We start from the raw sequence: 25,545 nt of genomic DNA on the forward strand, positions 1-25,545 counted from the left end.
CTGGTACGTTGAGGGTCAGAAAGTGAACTAACACTGACAAGTGGCATTGGTATCTGGGTGTTGTTGTTGTTTTTAACTCTTTTTCATTTTGTCTGCCCTGTTGTTTGTGACTTGACTTACTTGGGTGAGATACCTTGAGCTATTTGCATTGTACTTTCCTTTCTGCAAAACAACAACAACAAAAAAAACAACAACAAACCAAAAACAAAAGCTCTCTGCTTGCATAACACATCCTGGGTCTTGTATGGTAATCTGAGAAGGGGGTGTTGAGGGTTGGCAGGATCCTTTCAGCATTTGGTTTCGAGTTCTCCCAACCCTGCTTCTCTGTATTTTTCTTGGAGTGGAGAGCTAGCCCTTTATAGCAAAATGTACTGAGTAAAATAGGGCAAGCCTTGTGCCCTATGTTCCATGTAGAACAGGAAAGGGAAATAGTGTGGGTGGAATCCAACATATAGTGCTAAATGAATGTTTTGTCAACATAAGGATTTCTACTTCTGCAATGGAACATTCTCCTTCTCTGCCCCCCACCAACTCCCCAAGAGCACCATCCAAATCTGTTCTAGGGGTTCACCCAACTCTCTGAAGTAGACTAGGAAAGAGCATAGGCTCACACCGGGGGGAAGAGATGGGGTGAAAGTCGCCTTGCGGAAGTGGGAATCCTTGCACTTGTGGGCTGGGTTAATTGAATGCCGCCCTGTATGTTTAAGTAAGGCTGAAGTGAAACGGAAATCTTCTTTAAGTACTCTGTGACTTGCGCATTCTGCTTGACGGCTTTAACTCCCACAGTTAGCCAGTGGCAAGATACACGCCATGTTCTGGTCTTAAATCCTCGCAGACAGGGTAAGACATTTTCAAGCATTACGAATCAAGTTCATTTTCAGAGATGTGAATACAGTAACTCAGATTGCGCCTGGCATCCAGGCTCTGGAAAACGGAATTCTCCTGTGTCTTATGTCAAACTTTTCTTTGGCACAGGCATCTAAGCTGGATTCCTAATGAGAGTTTGGCACTCTGATCCTATAGATGTGCTACAGCTGTGACAGCAAAAAGAGTAGCTCACGTCAATTGTAGCTCTAGTGGTGTCCAGCACTTGACAAGTGAGGCAAAGCTATCAAATTCCACTGTTTCTTATTTACTGGAGAATGTGATATGTGCAGCATTGTGGGTGGAGCTGATCTGTGGCTGCTGAACTACGCTTAGGATGTATCCATGATATGTGGACACAGCCATGTTAATCACCCAAAACAAATTATATTCTCCACCAAGAGAGGGGCGCAGGCAGCTGTTTGGCACGACTTTGTCATTTACCCAGCAATTTTCTGGGTGGACTATGCTTTGGTTCCTTTACCAGTTGGCTACACTGGCTAGTGAGCACTGGTCTATAAGTATCACATTTACCTGAATGGATAATTTATTAGAAATTATTTGCTGATGAAGATTCATCTTCGAAACAGTTGACTTAATTTGGAAACACTGTTGGTATTCCCCGACAGCAATTCATTACGTTGACTATTTCTTGTTTATGGACTTATACATACATTATATAATGATGTTTATGATTTGTAAATTTTGGATTATATTCTAACTACGAACAATAATACATTTACCATACTTTATTAGCCACGTGTTGTGGCTGTATTTGAGCAGATTGGTTCCTTTATCAGCATGGGAAACAAACCCAACTACCCCAAGTGGTTAATTTAGGAAGTCACTGAAACAGAGCAGCGAGGCTCTTTCTTGCAATGCACCCTCAAGTTGCTTCTTAAAAATGCTTTGCATGCATTCTTGGCAATCTGTACAACAACTCTGTAACTGTAACTGTGACGGTATCCTTGGCTTCAAGTTGGGAACCTCCAAGTTTGAGGTATTGACATGACCAGTTGAACAATGAAGTTATGGACCTGATAATGTATTAGGTTTCAGATATGTTTTGAAGAAAGACTAAGGTGTGTGCCATCTTTCAATTTAGCTATTATGAAAGAGTAGATTTCTTAGAGCAAGAAATGAATGGGTTCTTGCTTAAATTATGAAACAAAACAAAATTACTTTCACAACACTTCGCAGGAGGAAATTGGTGTTGTCTTGCAGGATGTTTATTATTCTTTACATTTACCTGCCAGTTCTTTATTTTCAACCCCACACCCCCAGTGATTTTGTTGAAAATATGTTTTCATACAGGAAGCATTGATCTATTGACTATTCTATGTGCAAAACTGAAAATGATCTTTAGCAATTATTGTATTGAACTTTATTGCAGCTACTCCAGCTAAATTAATGAAATCTTCCAGACAATAGATTTATTTTCCATTTATTAAGAAGCTTGATGGAAAATGTACTCCCTCTCCCATGTTAGTCTCACAACAGGCATACTTCAGAGATATTTTAGGTTCCGTTCCAGACCACCACAATAAAGTGAATAAAGCAAGTCACACAGTTAATTAATTAGTTAGTTAGTTAGTTAGTTAGTTAGTTAGTTTCCCAGTGCATATAAAAGTTATGTTTACACTATACTGTAGTCTATTAAGCCAGAAGGGGTGGGAGTGGGAGTGGCAGGGGGCTTCCTTCCCCTGAAAGCAGCCAAGCTGTCTTCAGCTGCACCCACATCCTTGTAAGGAGGTATGCCTGTATTGGCCGACTGTTGTTGATAATGATCATAGAATAATAGAATCGTAGAACTGGAAAGGACCCTGAGGATTATCAAGTCCAATACCATGCAATTCAAGAATATGCAACTGTCCCAAATGGGGATGGAACCTGCAATCTTGGTGTTCACCCAGTAAGCTTTATGGCTCTCCTTTATCCGATCTAATACATTTGTTTGTTGGCTTTGAATGTGTGTCATTATGGTGTGTGTGTGTGTGTGTGTGTGTGTGTGTGTGTGTGTGAAGTTGTAGCTGAGCATGATTCAGAGGTAACAGAGAGCCTGGAGCAGCATTTCCCAGCCTTTCGCTTTTTGGAGGTATTCGACTACAACTTCCATCAGGCCAAACCAGAGCATGGCCAATGGTAAGGGATGATGGGAGTTGTAGTTCTAGAACATAGTGAGGCCATCATATTTGTTACTTCAGCCCCTACAGTACAGGAAACAGTTTAGTAAAGATGCCAGGCCCAAATCATTTGTGGTTGTGTCAGCAAAGGTCCTCCCTTGCCTTCATTGTCCCCCCCAACCCCATTGCCTACATAGAATTTTTCCTTAGCAGATGTTTAGAAGCATTAATAATTGTGTTTTCCCCTTCACCTCTAAAAGCTGCCTAATTTGGCTTAGCAGTCAGAGTGAAAAATAATAATTAATGTGACTCATCCATCTAGAAAGTGTAACACATAACACAAAATGAATTGAAATAGTGCCCCAGAAATACAGTGTGTTATATGTATCATGATATAATTTTTCCCTGTAGAAGGAAGTGATGCAAATGAAGAGAGTTATCAGCTGATGAATTAATTTGCATCTCAGGAAGCCTTGTACGGTTCCCCCCCCCAAAAAAACCCACCTTGTTGTGATTTAATAGTTGTAGAGATATTTTTTTTGTAGCTAAAAATGTAGAAGAATGGCGTAGCCTGAAACCAGACTGTAAATAATTCATTTTGCAGGTAAAGTGTTGGTATGTTAAAGCCTAAGAATAGTGGATTATAGCAGTAAATTCCTATCTTCCTGCTGTTCCACAACACTCTGTTGTTTGTGCTTACACTTAAAGGGGCCACCTACAGAGAAATCTGCACTCCCTCTCTCTACCTTGGGTGAAATTAACTTCTCATTGCAGAAAGATATACAGTACATGTTTTTCCCCATTCCATGTAAAACCTGGATGTGGCAAGAGAGTAAGCTAAAGTAATTCGTTCTTCCTGTCGCCACTTCTTTAAGTCCCTGCAGAACGTGTCTTCAACCTCTTTTGCTCCCAGCCCAAGTGCTCCCAAGTGCTAGAGCAGGGATAGGGAACCTGTGGCCAATCACATGCTGTTGGACTCCAACTCCCATCAGCCCCAGTCAGTGTGGCCATTGGTCAGGGCTGATTGGAGTTGTAGTCTAGGAACATGTGATTGGCCACAGGTTCCCCACCCCGCTGTCTAGAGCAGTGTTTCCAACCTTGGGCCTCCAGCTGTTTTTGAACTACAATTCCCATCATCCCTGACCACTGGTCTTGCTAGCTAGGGATGATGGGAGTTGTGGTCCAAAAACAGCTGGAGGCCCAAGGTTGGGAAACACTGGTCTAGAGGTTTACTTTCTATTATAAGGAGAGAATTTGATCCATAAACTTGTACAGCAGAAGTTAAGGCGAGGCCAGACCTCTGCCCTTTCACTTTCCCACTGCTGTGGGGGGGAGAGTGGGGAGACTCATGTCTCCCCCCTCCTGAATCAGTCCAATATTAGCACATCTCTTTCCCTGTTTACCCAGACTGCAGTTTTCAAGTGGCAATAATTAACACTAATGTCAATGATATTAAAATTACTCACAATATAGCGTGAACAATAAAACCCATCTCAGCCGTGGATATGTGTAGCATCGCTAAGTAAAGTGCCAGTCCTATCAGCTTAACCTCAGCAACAAGATCTAATACAGCTGCAAAGGTCTTGAAATGCTTCCATAAGGTGGCCAGACTCTGGATTTCGTAAGCCAAGAGAAAATAATCCAGTGGAAGAGTGTTCTGTAACTGGGGGGCAGTCACTGAGGACACGATGGCATACTTCCTGTTGCAGGTTAGAATGCTGGCAAAGGGGACTTCCGGGTTAGCGCGAACGGCTAATGGCGGATTCCCTCCGAGCTCCGGAGGGAATCGGCTCTACTGAGGACGGGTCTTGCCGTGCCGGCGACACGGGGACCCTCAGAAACCGCAGGCGCGGAAGCCTGCGGACTTGGTGACTCGGTGGGCACCTTAAGCGCCCTCCCCGACCCACGAAGAGCCTTTTTAAAGGCTGCGGAGAGGGTACGGAGAGTGGCGTGGTGCTGAGAGTAGACCGCTACCTCAGTAGAGCGAAGCCGCAAGCCATGGCCGGAGAGCGCTGACTTTCTTCCCAAAATTTGGACTGGATAACAAAGGACCCGTGAGTAGTGGAATTTGGACTTTAAAAATTTTATCCTGTGAATTCGGCACGATCGGGGGATGTGTTAAAGGGAAGTCCGCACCCCCTCTACTTATAGACGTTTCAAAGCAAGGAACGGAGAATTAAGGCGGAATGAATACTGTTTTGATGATTTAAAAGTTTCTCACAAATTTGATAGAACAAGATTTTTGTGCTGGAGAGAAAGGGAATTTGGAACTTTGTGTGTATCCCCCCCAAAAAACCCGGGAGTGTCCTATTTGGGTCCCGGAGGAAGAAGTGAAAGGAGTTTGACAGCTGTCAAAGAAGCTGTCAAACGGGCGGACAAAGTAAAGAATTTTGCTATTTAATAACTCTTGGAATTAAAGCTGATACATTTGGACTGAGGCGATTGGAAACAAAGTATTGATAATAACAAAGTAACAGATTATTGGAAAAGGACTACTAAATAACTGAAAGCCCCCTAGGGGGAATTAGTGACATTACAATGGCTGCAGAGGGAAAATTACTGGCGGAGATAGAAAAAATGTTCTTTCTCGTGGGAATCCTGCAGGAGCAGAGTATGGCTCTGAGTAAAGTTTTTATGACCTTGAATCCTGAAACAAACAACTCTGCTGAATGCACAAAGGAGATGTATGATAAAAATTCTGCAGCTGAGCAGGAAGAGATGCCTTTGGAATTGACAGAGAAAAAAGAAGGAGTTCAGACACTACAAGTGGAAAATATCAACCAGGAATCTGCAGCGTTAGAGTATGAGCAAGAAGACCTCTGGATTACAGACCTGCGAAAGATGAGAAAGAAGAAGAGAGAAGCCCCTGGAGTACTTGGAATATTAAAACTAGAAAGAACAAAGCAATATGATTGGGACTTTTCTCTTGAGTATGGAAAACTAGATGGTCTTTCGCAGCAAACACTCTTCAACATTCTGAATGAAAGAAAATATGATCTGACTCTGACTGAACTCCTTCGGGGTCTTAGGACCATCAAAGAGGACTACCAATATAGTTGGCAGAGAGGGACTGACAGAGAATCAGACGCCTCGGACGTGAGGAATCCGGGCTAGAAATATTTTTTGTTTGTTTTCTGGACATTTGTCTAGGAAGGGACAGAAACCGGGGCAGGGGGGGGAGAGAATAGAATTATAAAATGTTATGTTTTGTTTTACTTGGTCAATGTGACCTATAATTAATATAATAAAGGGAAAATTTGTGAAGGGGAAGTTAGATCGACCTTAAAAAAAAAAGAAATTAATGATTATAAGAGAATTGGATAGTTGAATATAGATAAACAAAAGAATTTAATTTTTAAAAGCAATGTGAATATCTTTAAGAGGTTAGGTAAGAACTTGCTGAATTAATTTTGGAATTGGGATGTAAGAGGAGGGGGTGGGGGGAAGTCAATGAAAGTGGGTAAAGAAACTTAGGGTATGTAATTGTATTTGTGTGTATGTTTGTCTTTGTCTTTGTGTGTGTGTCTGTTGTTATAAAATGTAAAAACCCAATAAAAATTATTTAAAAAAAAAAAAAATAGAATGCTGGCAAAGGTGGTATGTTTATTAATATCTGAGATTAGAATATCTAATATCAGGACCGCAATACCTCAAGGACCACCTCTTTCCATATGAACCTACCCGGACCCTGAGATCATCTTCTGAGACCCTCCTTCATGTTCCTCCTCCTCGAGAGGTTCGGAGGGTGGTAACATGAGAATGGGCCTTCTCTGCAGTGGCTCCCCATCTATGGAATGCTCTCCTCAGGGAAGTTCGCCTGCGCCTTCATTTAGGTGCCACGCAAAAAGGTTCCTTTTTAACCAGGCCTGATTGACGTCCTATACCCTTTTAAAATGTGGCTCTTTTTTGAGGGGGCACTATTGGGTTATTGTTCTTATTTTGATTTTATTTATTGTGATCTTTTCTGTGAACCACCCTCCGGGTATAGGGCGGTATATACATTCAGTAAATTAATAATAATAATAATAATAATAATAATAATACCCACAAATGATCTAAGTAATTGTCCTTAATCATGGGAGAAGAGGTAGTGTCTTATTGATAATTAAAATAGAAAGTGTCTGCATAAGGAAGAAAACCTTGATAAAAACAGTTCTTTGGCAAGCTGATGCAGTTGCTTGTGAAACTCCCTCGTCGTTGTAACTCAGTTTGGAGTATTGAATGTGGAGAACTACGTAATTGCTTTTCTTTCTGCCCTATCCAACTTCAGTTCCTTTAGTCTTGTGCAAGTAGAAAATTGCAAGTTATCCGAGCCAAGATGTACAATGGGTTCCCTATGAATAAGAGCCAAAAGGAAAGGAAGAGAGCAGATGTCCGTCTTGTTGAAAATTGGCATGTCACAGGAGCCACAGATTTGTAAGAAACCAGTGAGGTTATCCCAGTTGGAAGTCCATTAAGTTTATAGCATTTCACAGCTTCTGCACTGTGGGAAGAAAGCACACTGTAGAGAAGTTGTCTCTAGTGTTCGTTGTTCAGGAATAGGAGCGCACTGAATAAAGGCAACCCTATAAATCTGGGTTGTAAATGTGATGCTGTGGTGTCGAGATGCCAGAGACGACGAGAATGTCAAGTCTTCAGTAAACAGTCCCGGTCTACATGTGCGGTAGACCGAGACGAGTGGACAAATGGACAATGCTGTTTTGGACCAGAGGCGGGGAATCACAGCTTTGAACGCTCCTTTACAAAATCCCCTTGCAAATAGACAGCCAGCAGGCAAAGGGCTGGCTTGTATTCACCTTCTAGTTTGAAAATTGTTGGGGGGATTCAATTAACAATTCACCCCACCCGCCTTAAAAATATGAAAGCTTTGTGTCAGGGCATTGTCTGGGTGTGCCAGGAGCTGTGGGACCCAGCCAGTAGTCAGGACTGAAGAACAAGTCAGGACTATAGGGAAAACCAGGAGGCAGCATCAAGGAGCAAGGGCAGGAGTCAGGACCAAAAGGATAACCAAGGATGCAGGAATGTGCCAGAGTTCAGGAACGCTTGGCAAGATTCAGCTGATACAGGATGATTTTGATACCCTTTCCTGTCCAAGAAGATCCAGTGGTCATGTTGGACCAGAAGAGTCTGTCAAATGTCGGAAGGTTCTTCTCTTAGAAGACTGCTGCCTGCAACTCTGCACTTCACCAGACAGGGCAACTTCTAACACAGGCATGTCCAACTCCCAAGAGACTCTGATCTACTCCCAGTATAAAAAAACTGGCAGTGATCTACCCATTGTCATTGAAGGGAGGAGGAGTGCGTGTGGGGTGGGTGGATTGCCCACAAATTGTTAAGCTTTTTGGGGGAAGGATTGCCCAGACTTGTTGAGCTTTCTTCCATAACTTTTGTCCCAGGATCAGCAGGGGATCTACCAGTAGATCACGATCTACTGGTTGGACATCCTTGTACAGATCAGGCAACTTCTGACACAGTGCCCTCCTGCACTATGCATTTAAAATAGTAGAATTCCACATTCAGCAGTTGTGACTTCCCCCAAAAGAATCTGGGTACTGGTAGTTTGTTAAGGGTGCTGAGAATAGTTAGGAGACCCCTATTTCTCTCTCTGTTCCCCCCAAAGCTACAGTTCCCAGAGTTCCTTGGGGAGAGGGATTGGTTGTTAAACTACTCTAGGAATTGTAGCTCTGCTCACTATTCAGTATAGTTTGAATTTCCCTTTAATCACGTTGGTCATTTGCTTGTCTGTTTTTCTGTAGATTGTAAAGGTGATCTCGAGATACTCTTTATCCTGTATGTCAGGGATCAGCAAGGTTTATCTTGCCTGGGCTGGATGCGTCCCTCAGAGATCCGTCTGTGGGCCGGATCGTGCACGTGTGTGAGCGCGCGCACATGCAATTTTCAGCATCTGTGCATGCGCAGATGTGACTTCCAGCGCTGCAGAAGCAAGTCCTCACGCTGCGCTGCTCTGGTTTAGCGCAGTGCATGAGTGGGCAACTCAGTTCAGGGGCAGCTCATGGGCCGGTCAAATGACCTCTGCGGGCTGCTTCTGGCCCATGGCCCTTAGGTTGCTGACCCCTGCTCTAGGTCTTCCTGGAAAGTTAGTGACCTCCACTAATCACTTTGCGCCTGCCCTTTGCCTTGGTAGTTTCTTCCCAATCAATCCATTGTTTGTTGTGTATTACATAAAGGAACCTTGAAAGTCTCCAAACAAGTCTTTATGGCCCTAGAGTTAACTAACATGCTTGCTTTCACTGTGGCATTGCTCTGTTGCACAACATTTGGTTTTGATATATTGCGATTTATTGGTTAATTTATAAATAAAGAGCTTGTGTAATGTCTTGGACAAGGTGTCAGACACTAGACGTGGAAACCACTGGAGGACCCCCAGGGCATAATCACAATGTCTCAGCCCAGCCTGAGAAATCAGAACTCTAAACAGGTACACCCAAAGACATTTAGCAAGGGGTTACCAATGGGGTGCCTGTGGTCAAACATATTAATATTAATAGTATTATATAGTATGTTTTGACTGGTGCCCAGAGGATTTTCTCCCCACCACCACCACCACCACTGTAGGCATGGAAGAAGCATGCAATTGTAACCAATATAATAGATTGCAGTGTGTTCGTGTGTGTGTGTGTGTGTGTGTGTGTGTGTGTGTGTAGCCGCAATAGTGTTATCCAGTTTCCATATATGTCCACAACAAGCCCAAAATGGTTGTCAACCCCTTTGATTTGGTGATCCTAAATGTCTAGATTGCACTCTTAAGATCTTTTGTGACGTTGGAGGGAAATCCTGCGTTTCAACTCTTGGCTCATGCTGTTTAGTCAAAGCTATGCCCCTGCATCTTTTTGTGTCGTCAGAAGGGAAACCTGCAATGCACTCCTTAAATCATGCTCTGCATTCACTTCTGGCCACTTAATATTGAAGGGAAATATTTGGTGTCTTGCCCCAGGTGACCATTTAGAATGCTTGTATGGTTAGCTGGCACTGATTGCAAAAACATGTTAGGAATTATGAGGAGTAGTAATTTTATCTCGCACCTCATCCTAAAAGCCTCAGGCCAGGAAGAGTATTTTTTAAAAAATAATAAAAGAAAGCCTAGATCTAAAATGCATGTTTAAAAATGAATTAAATCTATATGAACCCTATTCCACTAAAAGCTTAAAAGGAGTTAACTCTGTGGCACTTATTGTGTAATCCGTTGACTTCTAATTGCTTTCTGCCACAAGGTAGCATTTATTTGGCATATTATTTTGCTGGCAGTTAAGTGCATCCATTCTGCACAATGTTGGAATGGAAACTGATGTTGCTGTTACTTACAACGGATGTCTAATGTCTAGACACCACGCAAACACTTTTCAATATCTTAACTTTCTCCCTTGTTTACAGCATGAGCATTGTTCACCATACAATGGTCATTCATAATTTGGGGAGCAGTCCTCAGTCAAGGTGCACATACAGGGTTCTGGTGTGGGGTGATAGTGTGACATTCCAGGGTGTGCATTGAAGCTCTGGTACAGGCAATCTCTTTCCTTCCCCACTTGACAGTGATTAGACTCTCACAGATCCACACTGGATTTGTAACCTGTGGAGTGATTTTGGAGGGTGAGAGTTTTAAGGAGAGCTGCTTCTCACAATTATTATTTTTTTTTTCTGTAGGATGAGATGAGAGAGATTCTGCTTTGTATCTCCAGCAGGAGATTGCTAACTAATCTACCGAACCTTGCACACAGGAGCAGGCTGTAGACATAGCCACATGCTAGGTTCTCTGTACATTAACAGGTGCTTGTTGGCTGGGTTGGAGATCCTCAGAAGATCCTCTCTCTTAGAGGGGAAGCGGAATTCAGAAAGCTTGAGGAACACTACCAAACACAAAGTTAAACCAGAGATCTGTTTACATCGAAAGAAAGTAGATTCGGTTGAAACACTCTAAAATATTACACAAGTTCAGCAGTACAAAAGCTTTTATATTGTGGTAATTAAACGCAGAAAGGTAATAACAGGGGCCAAGGCATAAAATCTTGGCTTTCCTTCTAGATCAGCGATCTAGTACCAAGCTGTGACTTCTCTCCCTTCCAGTGATACCCTTGATTTTCCTATTCCTGTCGTAGAACTCATTTTCCGCTTCACTTTGTTCTACTTTAAGCCACTCAGTTGTAGACCATCTAAGACTGCTCACCGACCCTCCTCTTGGCTTGAAACCTTATTGTTATAATCGGTACATTCAACTGGTGGCATTCTATAGCTTGCTTGCTTTCAGGCAAAGTTCCAGGGATATAAATCTAACAGCCCACTGTTGTGATCACACCATTGCCACCATCTTCCCACCCTGTGGAGTCTACAAGGAAAGGATTTGTAGGTACCTGCTGGGGATACTCCCGATATGGGTACAGTGGTGCCTCGCAAGACGAAAAGAATCCATTCCGCGAGTCTCTTCATCTTGCGGTTTTTTCGTCTTGCGAAGCAAGCCCATTAGCGGCTTAGCGGATTAGCGCTATTAGCGGCTTAGCGGGTCAGCTGATAAGCAGCTTAGCGGCTTAGAAAAAAGGGGGGGAGGAAAAAAAAACCTGCAGGAACTAGCAAGACATTTTCGTCTTGCGAAGCAAGCCCATAGGAAATTCGTTTTGCGAAGCACCTCCAAAACGGAAAACCCTTTCGTCTAGCGGGTTTTCCGTCTTGCGAGGCATTCGTCTTGCGGGGCACCACTGTATGTTCCTTTAGGAGCATGAATTGTAACTGACAACTCTTGGGGTCTGTGTTGTCTCTGCAATTCTACAACATTGTGCTGAATGTCCATTACATAAATATTCTACCAGATTATAATTATTGTTATACATCGTCGTCATAACAAGCCCACAATTTATTTGACCTAGTAACAGATTTAAGGGTTTACTTCAGATGTGTGTGTGTGTATAATAGCCCTGGGAAGGGTTGTTAATTTATTATTATTGTGTGTGTTGACAGAACAGAAATTCATTGCTTGCTTCTGATTGCTTTGTGGCTTTAGAATGCATTGGTATCTCATCTACAATGAGGAGCAGTGTTGGATTGTGTGCTGCCATGAAATAATAATAATAATAATAATAATAATAATAATAATAATAATAATAATATGTTATTTATACCCCTCCCATCTGGCTGGGCTTCCTATTAGAGACTGGGACAATACAGCTGTTTCCGCCAGTTCTCTGTTTCAGAAGGAAGTAGCAGGTACTAGGAACTGTGTGATGGGGAAATAGAAAGCTACCTTATACTAAGTCAGCCCATGTTGCTCAGAGTTGTCTGTCCAGCTGGCAGCTGTCTGTACTGAAACTGGCAGGGTTTCAAGCAGGAGACCTTCCCTGTACTACCTGGAGATGCCAAGGATCAAAGCTTTTGCTTCCAGGGCATGTGCTGTCCACTCTGACCTGTGACCTGTTCCTTTAGGTGCATTGATGTACTCAATGAAGAATTCTCAGGGTATGAAACGGCACTCTTTACAGAGGTTGTGAGCACTTGCTGGAGGGTGTGTGTATGTAATCTTTCCTCTTAATTTTCCCATTCTGCCCAATCCTTCCCCAAGCTGGCTTTTGTGTGTCACTTTCAGGTTGGATCTGGATCTGTACAGCAGGGGCTTGTCCCATTTCCCAATCAGCTTTGCACCTTTTCTCCCTGCATTGCTTGTGCCTTTATTGCAGGATTTCCCTAGTTTCTCTTTAAAGGGATTGCCATTTCATATTGTCTTTCTTCTCCTCTGATCTGCTTGGCTAGATCCCGGGACAAAAGTGGGCTCTGCCAGTCAGGTCTGGAGGATGTGGAATTGGCATATTCCTCATACAGAGAGAGGCAGGCTTCCACTGTGTTGCATTAACCTGAAGTGTGATGACACATTACAAATCCAAATAAATATATAGCAGATACAGTGGTACCTCAGGTTACATACTTAATTCGTTCCAGAGGTCCGTTCTTAACCTGAAACTGTTCTTAACCTGAAGCACCACTTTAGCTAATGGGGCCTCCTGCTGCCGCCACGCCACCGGAGCACGATTTCTGTTCTCATCCTGAAGCAAAGTTCTTAACCGGAGGTACTATTCCTGGGTTAGCGGAGTCTGTAACCTGAAGCGTATGTAACCTGAAGTGTATGTAACCCGAGGTACCACTGTAGTCAAAATGAGTGGACTGGTAATAAACATACTGTTTTTTTATCAGATGTTTATAGGTAGAATAGTTACCCAACTGTTTTTAATACTCCAGATCCTGTATAATGAATATCACACATGTTTACTTTTTTGCCCTTTGCTTCCCCTTCTGAACTATTGGGCTGGTGTGGGTGCGATTAATTTGTCAAGCCTGACTTTAGAGACCTGCTCTACAATCTATTCACTCAGCTTTTAGGGAAATTAGGATCAAGTAGTTCTCCTTGCAGAGGGACCAAACTGACAGTAGTTTACAATGTATGGTGGACATTTCTTGGAGGGCAAATGCCCTTAGGAGCCTGAATTGCCTTGGAACAACAGCTGTTGTTCTTTTGTCATTCACAGTCCCTGCCAGGAGTCAAGGAGGAACAGAAGTCTCCCTTCTCCAGACAGCAGCTGTTCCTCTTCATTTGTACACTGGGTTGTAGAGAGAAGCGGGTAGCAGCTGACTCCTCTTCCCACCTGCACATAAACAAGTTTGCATGTATCGAAAGTGAGGGGAAGAGGTCTGGGTTGGAGTCCAGAGTCACCACCCACTCCCACTGTTTCTGCTATGGCTTTAGCACTGCCAAAGTTGAGCTGCTGTTTTCTTCCTTGCTGTAGAATGGATCCACTTCTGCTTCTGTTTTGATGCAGTCACTTGTGAAAATTTGAATGGAGGAAAGAAAGATACTACAGGGTGCCAACTTTTGGGGGGTCCTTGGCACATTTACAAACTGGAGAAATTGCTGTGGGCATCAAACACACAAACCCTTTCCAACTATATTGGGGTGGGGTGGGGTTCCCATGACTCTTTGACCCAGAATGTGACCCGAATCTATGGAGCAAGACTTTCTTGAGGAATCCTCTGTTGGGATACTGCCAGGGAGACAAAGTCCATCATGCCCCCACGCCGATGCCGGGTGATCCATCGATCTCCCGTAGATACAGTATCAGTCAATTAGCAACACAAAGCCTCAAAAATAGCTTTCCACATTTCAGAGCTCGTGCACGCTCTATCAGCAGAGTTCACACAACGAAAGATGCCCTCAGGAGAGCATATTTACAAGTTTATTCAGCGTTGGTCAGAACAAAGAAAAAAAACATGACTGCCTGCTTCGATGTCTCAGGCACAGAGAGAAAACGAAAGCATATACAAAACATAAACTTCCTGTGAACAGGAAATACGCAGGCTGTGACACAACAACCTGCTCCCTTTTTAAGGTGGAACGGAAATATCCTAACATCCTCTTGGTTTAAGCTTCTTGGAGGGCCTGGACCATGAATAAGCAAACTAAGGCCCGGGGGCTGGATCTGGCCCAATTGCCTTCTAAATCCGGCCCGCAGGCGGTCTGGGAATCACATGAGTAGGGAATTACATGAGTAGAATGTGTCCTTTTATTTAAAATGCATCTCTGGGTTATCTGTGGGGCATAGGATTTCGTTCATCCCCCCCCCCCAATATAGTCCGGCCCCCCACAGGGTCTGAGGGACAGTGGACCGACCCCCTGCTGAAAAAGTTTACTGACCCTTGGGGTAAAAACTGGCTCAACAATGCAGCATCTTTGGGTTGTTAGGCACACAGTCGGTGTTGTCAAGAGTTCTGCGTAGAGGTGTTGGAGCTGGGTGCATTTTTCAGGGTTTTGTCACAGTTTATTGGGATAGTTCTGATTATGTGTCACAGGTAATTAGTTCATACTTGTGCCTGGCCACTAATCAGGTTGCCTTTTCTGGAAATATGGAGCAGGTTGTCTCTGTCTGTTCCATTTTCGTGTTGCCGTCAGCAGATCTGCAGAGCTCTCTTTCTCCCTTGCCTACCATTTAACTGTGATTTAGGTGACAGATGCAAAAGAGGTAAGGCAGTCTTTCCAAATTATCAGATGACATGGTTGAAGAGGGTGACCTTTAAATGATACAGGATCCCCTGAGCTGTTGAAGATTTTCAGAACCACAAGAACATAATATCTAAGTGGAGACCCTCTCAGATGATTCCAAGTTGGATGAGTAAAACTATGTCACTGATTCAAAGAAGTCAGTAGGGAGACACACCCAACTACACTATATGCAAAAATTTAACTTTATACTTTTCGAGTTCTGAATATTTTGGCATAAGGCTTCCTGGGAGATAATAGTCAAAATACATCCATTTACCATTCTTCTACCCAGCTTGAGAATGCAAACCTTACTAGTTTAAATTGCCGTCATCCAAATCAATTCACTCTACCGACCACAGCCAAAGGTAAAAGGATTATTAAAAATGTACCGGTATATTTAAAAGCACACAGATGGATTGGAAGGGGCCCTTGGTGGGCACCAAAAGTGAGTTTCTGGGGGTACTGTGGTACTACCCTAGGACACAAAGATTTTTTCCAGAGGATTATTGTTAGGACCTCCCCTCCCCCCAAAAAATCACCCTTGTCTTTCATCTGGGTAAAAGACACTCCTGCCTTTAATTTTCTTCTGCTTAAGAAAATGTATTTGATAGAGTACCATTCACTTCTCCCCACCCCCTTTCTTTAATAATTAGTTTTTAAGTAGTTATGTGTACGTTATAGGCATAATGGCAGAGGTTGATTCCCAGGAAAGACCAACTGATTCAAGAAATGTATATGTGCCTATCCGAGTTGATCTTCTTAAAATTTGCCTGGCTTATATTGGGTTGTGGCTTCCAGGTTTCCAGTAGGGGGACCTGCACTTCCTCTCAAAGGAGCCTTGTTTTTGCAGGTGAAAGTAAGCTGACTCCTAGATTACCTGGAAGACTTTAGGTACTGGGTTCATCCCAAAGAGTTGGGAATGTTTACAGTATTTTACAAATAACAAGCCCAGTTCAGATTATCTTTTGAGGCTTCGTGTCCCTGTGGTTTATGAAGCCAGAAACAAGGGCTGGGACCAAGTTCCCTTCCTCCCCTCCTCCTTTTCGGTTCTTTGGAGTGAAGGTGCTGGCTGAAGTCCCCTGTTAAATCTCTGCTGGGAAACTCTGGATTAATGTCAGGTGACAAACCAGTACAGGGGTCAGCAAACTTTTTCACCAGGGGGCCGGTCCACTGTCCCTCAGACCTTGTGGGGGACCAGACTATACTTTGGGGGGGGGGGAAGGAACGAATTCCTATGCCCCACATATTTATTTTTAAGCACATATTCTACTCATGTAAAAACACCAGGCAGGCCCCACAAATAACCCAGAGATGCATTTTAAATAAAAGGACACATTCTACTCCTTTAAAAGCACACTGATTCCCGGACAGTCTGTGGGCCGGATTTGGAAGGCGATTGGGCCAGATTCAGCCCACGGTCCTTAGTTTGCCTACCCATGAACCAGTAAAATAAGCCAGGATCACAGCATGGTTTATGAAGACCTGAACACTTGTCCCAACTACCCCATCATAAACTCTCTAACTGTTCTCATTTGTTCATGCACATCCCTAAACTGCTTTCTGAAGACTGTTTATATGCTTTAATTGTGGTGCAATATCAAATAATTGTTTTAATATAATGCAAAAGTAATTGAGGTGACTGAATGCAGGCTTCTTGAAGTGTTGTTCTAATATTACAGTAAGCAAGTTTCTGATTAATTTAGCCTCAGGGTGTCAACTTTTATTAAGCAACCTAACAGGAAACCTTGCACAACAAAAGAAGTGCATAGCTGGGAAAGAGCAGAGAGAGAAAGTGAGCAAGAGCTCTGATTTTTCAGAATAACTTTCTGACTCTGGTCTAATTTTGGATTCCTTTCAAGTGGTTTAGCTTTTTAACGAAGTTACTTTTGCTTGGGAACACGTTCTTATTCAAAGTTTTATCATTCAAACGGTTTCAAAATTTTGCAAAATGCCTCACTGAGCATTTTAAGTGCTTTTCTTTTCTTCAATATCTGATGTTTTAATTTCTCTACTAAATTCCCTATTAATTTAGATCGGTTTTTGCTGAAAGGAAAACTCGAAACTGGAATTTCTTTTTGACAAAACTACTCCTTAAAAAGAAACTGATTGTGTGAAATCAGTTGCTCAACTGGTTTTTATCTCAAAACCTTGCAGAGTAGGTAGAGTCGTGGCCTCTGACACTGTTCTTTAGAAATTAATAGTGAAATTTGGGTTTTTCCCTGTTCAGGAACTCAGCAGAGAAAAGGGTGAACTTATTGCTTATGTAAAGATTGCAGGGGAAAAGAGACTGAATTTGGTTTGCCTGTTTTTCTGTGTCTCCTCTTAAATAACATTGAACAGGAAAACCCCCCTGAGTTGGTAGTAAGTGTGGTTTGTAGTCATTGTGTACACCCCAGATGGTTCATAAAAACCCTTTGAAATGCCATCTGTCAGGCGTGTGTCCAGCCGGCAGCCTGTCATTTCGCTACAGAAAAGCGGAGGCAGGAATTCCCTTGCCCCTTGTTTTCTTTACTACCTTTCTGAATTGTCGTTGGGAACATTTGCTTAGATGCAGTGAAGCCGAGAGTAATCCTCGCGCTACGCAAAAATGCAGAATGTGGGTGTTTGCAGCCCCGTTGATCCCACAAAATGAGAGGGACTTGCCAGTGATACTATATCTTAGGCTGCAGTGGAAATTGGTATGTTTTAAGTTACTAGCTTCTTGACGTTACAAGGCTCTTCTAGGTGTGTTTATCTTCAGAGCGCAAGTAAAAAGCCAGATGAGATGCAATGGGTCATCTTAAGTGTGAATGAATAAATCAACATCCTGGGCAACTCTTTGTTCTCTGAGCATCCTGGATGAGCAATGGACTTAATTTGTGCCTGCAAGAACAAACTCCATCTGATTCAGATGTGCTTGTTTTTGCTCTGAGCACTCATTGCTGAAGTAGAACATGGAAACTTTAAAGCCCTACAGTTGTATCTCAGTAATAAAGCAAGTACACTCTGCCTTGGTTTGTGAATTTCCCTTCCCCTGAAGGATGTGTGGTGTGCGTGTATTTTGGTTGTATGTAAAGAAAACTAATATGTGTAGCATATGGCAGATGGATGCACTTAGTTATGTTTAATGGGTTGGATCCAGAGAAACACTGGCTTAAAGGAGTAGGCATGGGAGGTAAATTTTGCACCTCTTGTTCCTCCCTAGAAAGAATCTCCCAAGGATGAGGGGTTCCTGCTGAATGGGGTGGTCTGGGGTGGCAAGAGGGAAGGGGGAGGAATTATTTTTAAATATTAGGAGGAACGAGGAAGCACTTTCAGTGAGAAGCAGCTCATCTTCCAGCCTCCCCTTCCATTTGTGTTCTTTTAGGTCCAGCCCATTGTTATCTAAGCCCATCTGAATTCACAATTCTTACAGAGTGTTTTAGCAGACCACCCTACGTTGATAGCAAAGGGCCTCTGCAACATTCAGATTTCAGCATCCCTAAAAGATTAAGAGCAATGGCTTGAAACAAGTAGAACTATTCAAATGCCTTAGAAAATTAGTCTGCAGTTTTGACAGATGTGTTGATGTAATGTAAACAAAGGCGGAGAAGGATGATAAAACGTTAGTAATTGTCATAAAAAGACAGATGGAAAATGTGGGGGTGGATGCCAATAAATATTTCATGCAAGTTCTGGGTTGTTGAGGAAAGCTTTGTGAAATCGAATAAAGCGAGTTTTCACCCAAGTTCCCCAATATAAGTTGACTCGGAGAGGATATGGGATTGGGGAGAATTTGCATGGTGCTTCCCTGCAAAGGCCAGAAATGGATTCAGTTAAAACGTATCTTGCAGACACCTGGACCAGGGCCGGACCACCCATGAGGCAAGGTGAAGCAACTGCCTCAGGCAGTAGGATCCACAGGGACAACAGATCCAGCTTCCAAGAAATGCATCACCCGCTGCTGCAAGCTTATGCCATTTTTTAAAAAATGCAAATCTTTTAAGGCACTGCTAGACTGCACTGTGCTTGGTGTGGGATGGTTGTTGTTGCAGACACTCATGTATGGTGCTACTTTACTTTGTCTTTTTCCTTTGGTATGTGGCCTCTTTCCCCAGAAGATCGTGGTTCCATTTCCCTCAGTAGTGTCTTGATGCGATGATACTTGTTTTGCCGTGATGGTGGTAAGGAAGCCTGAAAAGTCATTTTTGTTACCCTTTTTTGTCTCCCCTTAGGCACAACACGTCCTCCACGAGAAGGAGAAGTGCCTGGTGTGGACTATAACTTTCTGACTGTGCAGGAGTTTCTTGAGCTTGAAAAAAGCGGGACTCTTCTTGAAGTGGGAACCTATGAAGGTATGTCGTAGTAATGTGGGCTCAATGAGATGCCCGTGATGAAGGACAGCTTCTAGAAATGCTTGAGGAACTTCTTGGGGAAACTTAGGGCCACTGCTTGCTTTTTATTATTGTAATGGCACCATTTCAATCCCAACCCCTTTAAAAGCTTTAAAACAGTGTTTTGAAAGGTAGGAATTAACATGGCAATGCTGAGGATTGTATTGTATTGTATTGTATTGTATTGTATTGTATTGTATTGTATTGTATTGTATTGTATTGTATTGTATTGTATTTTTTAACTGTTCTTCATCAAAAATAGATCCCAGGGCAATTTCAAAACATTACACAAAACAGAACCCAATTCACAACAATAAACAGATTAGGAAATTATTAAAAAGCAGCAATAAAAGAGGGGTGTTTCTATGCAAACAGCTGCAGTGCAACATGAGAATAATATTAAACCTAACAACAACAACAACAACAACAACAACAAATTCCCCTCAGGGCTGCATGAGCAAACACTTCTTATTAGGCATAAGAAGCCTAAAAGTGTAGGGACCACCCATACTTCTAAGGAGAGGGAGATCCACATTCAGAGGGCCACTATAGAGAAGACTCTGTCTTATGTCACTGCAGCCATCATTGAGTATAGTGTCCCCCCGCCCCCCATTTCATGATCTAGATTGGCTAATTTGCAGGGTTGGGATGTGTTCCCTCAAATACTTAGCCCCCAAGTTATTCAAGTCAAGCATGCCAGCATTAACACTTTGAATTGAGCCTTGTTACGTATAGGCAGGCAGCCCACAGAGATCCTGCAAATATGTCTGCGTGGGTTCATCAATAAGAGCTCTGGCAACTTTGACATTCAATCCCATCCAAATGCTTGCTGAAGTTAATGAAGACCTATTGCTTTCATTATTTATTTACTTATTTTGGGTTGCCTGGGCGGATGCTGCACTAACCACTTTGGATGTATTGGTTTGTTAATGGTGCTGCAGCCTGGTTTGACGAGTGCTGCCTTTTAGACTGCAATCCTTTACACACTTACCTGGGAGAAAGTTCTGTAACATTTAGCGACACTTTCCTTGGGTTGAGTTGAATGGGATTGCTTTTCGCTAGCCTGAATTAGCCATGTGTTTGAGCTTTTCTGACTATAAAGCAAATAGTTTTTCTCCTTCTTAAACTTAGGGAGGCCTCCTAGCTGAGATTTGAAGAGGTAATGACATTTGTCTTTTTAATCTACAGAAAAATGCTAAAATTACAGTAACAAATGCTGAATTATAGGCTGAGAATTTAGAATATACAGGTCCTGTGCCCACCCAACTATGGGAGTTTATAGTTGACAAGTTGCAGTGATGGGAATCACTAGTGACCTGCTTTTCAAGTTTGTTGTGAGGATGAAGAACTGTAAAGAATTGTAAGGCACTTACTAGTAGTAGTAGTAGTAGTAATAATAATAATAATAATAATAATAATTTATTCCCCAGCCACTCTGGGTGGCTCCAGAAAAATATTAAAATACAGTCATTCATCAAATATTAAAACCTTCCCTAAACATAGCTATTAATACAATTGTTACAACTTTAATGACTTACTCAGCATCTTGGCTTTTGACTGCAAGTTATGTAGGACTTAAAGTTGGACATCTTTATTATTTTCAGGATTTTGTAATGGTGAGTAATAATATTAATAAACAGTAAGCATGTGTGTGTTTGTGTGTGTGATGCCCTCTGGATGTTGAACAACAATTCCCAGCACCCCCAGCCAGTCAGGGATGATAGGATTTGTGGTCCGACAATATTCAGAAGCTACCATGTTGGCTGCTGATGTTCTAGAGGCAGGACAAGAAATGCATTTATAGATTTTTGTCAAGTCACTCGAGGCTTCTTTGTATCACAGCAAAGTACCATCCCGTCCAAGTTTATTTCATTTAAGAGTATTTTAAGATTCTATGATTCATCCTCTGGGCATGAAGCATAGATTTGTCAAGGAGAGGGAGAAGTTATCTTTAATTACTTCTGTCGAGGTCTGTTCAAAATGTAATAAGGTGGCCTTTTAAAACAACAAGAAGTCATACATTTTGAACAATGAAGATTTAGTTCTGTTTGGAAGCAATTAACAACTCAGTTGCCTTAGGAATATTAGTCAAGGGTTCCATTGTGTTTCAGAACCTCATGCTCATTATTTTTTTATTAATAAAATAATTCAGGCCTGAATTCCAAATTTATGGAACTTTGCAAATACTTGCAGACAACCCCTAAACTGACTCACTCACTCATTTTCATGTTTACACATGAAGCTGTATGCATAGGAGTGTTCAGTTGTGTGCTCTGAGTTTTTCCCATTCTTTGCAAATAATGGAGGAGCCCTCAGATAGTTTATTGTTTATTTTATTTACCATTTAAAAGATTTTTTAAGGCTCTCTCATTCATCAGTTTGATGCCAAGGTGGTGTACAAAGCAAGGCCAAATACACAACTATAAAATATAACAACTGTGGAAATACTGGCAAAGCAGTAAACTATCGTCAGAGAGACTACACGACTGAGATACAGCTGTTATGATACAGTTATGGTATCATAACAAAGAAGGCTTGCTCTTTCATTGAAACATAGCATGTAGAAGTTTTCTATGACAGAGCTTAGGACACAGACAGGCTGCTATCAGGAGAGACACTCCGCGACTTGGGCCATTGAGGGGTTTAATAGTTGAAAAGTACAATTGGGAGGAAAGAGGGGGGAGGGAGAGAGGGAAGAACAGAGGTGGGGGGCTGTTCTTTCATTTTATTGCCTAGTGGGATTGTGTCAGTATCATGTGGATAGGTCCTTTGTTTATATATACACACTCAAATTGAATAATTTCCACATAAATCATAATTATATCTAAAATAAAGATACAAAAATTAATATCAATAACAGCAACAGCCTGTCCCCAACAACCCCCACCCTAAAAAAAAACCCAACAATACCCCAGCCCAATAGCTGAGCCTTTGTAGGTGAATTGATAGGACCCCACCCTCCCAGGCTAGGTGGAAAAGTCCTGCAGGCCAGGGAGCAGGTCTTCCAGGACTCAGAACCAAGATGGAACAGATTAGGTGGTTGTAGATGTGGCATATATTGCATGGCGAGGCCCCAAGCCCCACCCCATTTCTTAGATAATGAAACACACGGACTCCAATATTTTGGGTTAATGGGATAATTAAGGCCACGACTTTATTGGTTACAGATGTGAGCAGTATTGGCTTAGGCATTGGAACTGAACCAACTATATCTGACTCCTGCCCACCATGCAGGTAGTCTCATAAGGGTCAACCACCAGTAGGGGGAGCTCTGTTGATGCGCATCAACTGTGAGCTCCTCCAGGATCACCGATGGGGTCGTGGCATGGCCCTAGCCCATACCCGGGCTTCGGACAGGATCCACACCCCCAGATCCCTTTAACGGAATACCCTTAAAGAGGAGGGGCAGGTGAAGGCCACAACCTCCCCTCCCATAAACCAGGTTTACCAATTCCTAACCGCCAAACCTTACAAAGTTGTGACAATTGCTGCAAGGCAGGCAAAAACCATGTGGCGGGTGCCAATTTGCCAAGTGTGAAAATTCCTACCTGGCCCCCGTACCAGGCGACCAACTGTAGTCCATAGCAAGGCCAAGATGGCGAACGCACGAAAATATGGCGGGAGGGCGGGAGATCCGACGCTGGAGGAGAAAATGAGACTGAGCCCCGGCCGCACAGATGTTTAAATCAGGTGAGCCACGTCCCCCGGTCAACCAGTTTGGTTGGCCGTGGGTCGTGACGCGGCCGGGACTCCCAATGACGCCCCCTGCTGTACACAGAGAGTGCTCATGGCCAGCCTGCAATTCCGCCCCCCTGGGAAGGTGAGCGGTTTTGTCAGGAGCAGAGCAATTAGTTTCCATTCATAGAAAAGATGTACTTACTAATGTTTCTATACAACAGATCAACTCGGTACAGTGGTACCTCAGGTTACATATGTTTTAGGTTACAGACTCCGCTAACCCAGAAATAGTACCTTGGGTTAAGAACAATTTCAGGTTAAGAACAGACCTCCAGAATGAATTAAGTTCTTAACCCGAGGTACCACTGTAATCCGAATGGCCCTTTAACCACATTAGATCACCAAGATCTAATTGCAGTGGAATATTTTATTTTCTCCTTATGCTTATGCTCTTTTAAAACTTTTTTAGGCAATGCCAGTGTGGTGTAGTGGTTAAGAGCGGTGGACTCGTAATCTGGTGAACCAGGTTCGCGTCCCCGCTCCTCCACATGCAGCTGCTGGGTGACCTTGGGCCAGTCACACTTCTCTGAAGTCTCTCAGGCTCACTCACCTCACAGACTGTTTGTTGTGGGGGAGGAAGGGAAAATGAGATTGTTAGCCGCTTTGAGACTCCCTAGGGTAGTGATAAAGTGGGATATCAAATCCAAACTCTTCTTTTTCTTGATAGTTTTCTTTTTGAAATAACATCAGTGTTGTGTAAGTTCTACTTTTAAAAGGTGTTGGTGATTATTATTTCTTTGGTCTTTATTACTTTTCAACTTATTTCCAACACGATGCAATTTGTCCTTGACAAGGGTTGGCAGTGGCCTTTTAATTTCAGAAAGTTGAAGTTATGATGTATGCATTGTTGAGATTTCATTTTGTCCACTGAAGGCCACTCATTCCACCCGCTGTGAGAAAGGAGCTATTATGATTCTGCGTTGTTAGAAAGCTGAATGCTGCTCACTGCAGCACTGTTATTTGGGCTATAATTTAATGGTCTGTGGATTCCTGAGATAATATTTGGGGAGCTAAGGTAACTTTGCCTTATCCAAAGGAGCCTAAAGGGTAACAATAAATGTGGATCTGTGTAAAAGGCATCAAAGGGTAAATTGTGAAATCTAATCCACTCACTAACTTTTGATAAATTACAGTCCTGCAACACAGCAACCAATCAAACAGATGGTAAACAATTTTCTACTCCATCAAAACCTTACAAATTATCTTTGGCTGGAACCAAACGTTACCAAAGACTTGAGTGGAGTTTTTCCCACCCCGGCAATTAACTGATTGTCCTTTGCAGTGTAGAGAAAATGTTGATGTGATGATGCCACATCACTTACTATGTTTTTATATACGTTGGACCCAGAGTGCCTGGGGCCACCCAGTTAGATGGGCAGGTCAAACAATAACATTATTTTGTGGTCCCTCCTATGATATCTGTATTAATGGTTCTACACACCTGCTCATCAAATGTTTCTGAATTGCTATCCAGGCATTGAAGAAGGAAGGGGCACATGTCCGGTGTCCATTTGGTTCAGTGTAGCACAGGGGAATCTGTCGGCTTCCAGAAGTTTCCGGACTCCAGCTTCCATCATTCTTGCCCATTGGGTGATATTGGTTGGGGCTGGAGGGAACTTGCGAGTCTCAGCAACGCCTGGAAGCTCACAGATTCCTGATCCTGGACACAGTATTAAATCCCTGGTCTAGTGTTACGTGTGAACCACCCCATGTGTGTCCTATACTATGATCTCCTCTGTTGTCGCTTGAATCTAGTTGAACTTTGGCTGGATGCATATGGCTAGAAACTGCTGTGCAAATGGTCAGATGTAAGATGTTGTGGGTCTGTTTTGTTTTTGCTCTTGGTTAAAGAAGCTCAGTCAAGCAAGTTTGTCCCTGACATACTTTGGGAACCGCTGTATTACCATATGAATCATGGGTGCAGACTTCCCACCCATGTGCTACAATTTCATCTGGAAGAGAAGAGGTGTGCAAATCTGGAGAAAGAAGTATCAGTGGAGAGTGTCCTACCCCTCTGTAGCCTGGAACTTGAGTGCGGAGTGCCATCATTGATTGCTGTGGGCAGCCTACAGTGAGAGACTAGGATGAGGCCAACAGGTTCAGGGGACCCTCTTTGTTGAGAGAGATTTTGGGGTTACTTGTGGGTGTCTTTGGGCTCTGGCTGAGAACCAGGGTGCGTGGGCTGAGTCCTGAGGCAGAGCCAGGAGCATGAGAGGAGGTTCGTGGGAAGGCACATTAGAAGTAGAAGATGAGTGACAATTGGTACCCATTTCTCTTACTGATACCTGTATATATTTATTAGCATTGCGTAGATTTGCATTGAGGCTTCATATTTGTCTTTTTAGACTCATCCCACACCACTTAGATCTATTTTATATGTCAGGTACTACAGATACATAAATGACCTAAATAATAAATAAATGACCTAAATAATAAA

The 25,545-nt window shown here is 42.8% G+C and overlaps 1 protein-coding gene across 13 annotated transcripts in view; it reads left to right on the top strand.

Moving 5' to 3' along the window:
* MAGI1 (membrane associated guanylate kinase, WW and PDZ domain containing 1) overlaps positions 1–25,545 on the top strand; it is a 503,738-nt gene that overhangs the window by 358,864 nt on the left and 119,329 nt on the right. For all 13 annotated transcript variants that reach the window (XM_081852289.1, XM_081852290.1, XM_081852295.1 and 10 more), the window contains exon 3: positions 19,212–19,331. In XM_081852289.1, the coding sequence (XP_081708415.1) occupies positions 19,212–19,331 (120 nt within the window). The remainder of the gene's footprint in view (positions 1–19,211; positions 19,332–25,545) is intronic.

This window comes from Podarcis erhardii (assembly GCF_964252035.2).
Source record: "Podarcis erhardii genome assembly, chromosome: 2".
Taxonomy (NCBI): Eukaryota; Metazoa; Chordata; class Lepidosauria; order Squamata; family Lacertidae; genus Podarcis; species Podarcis erhardii.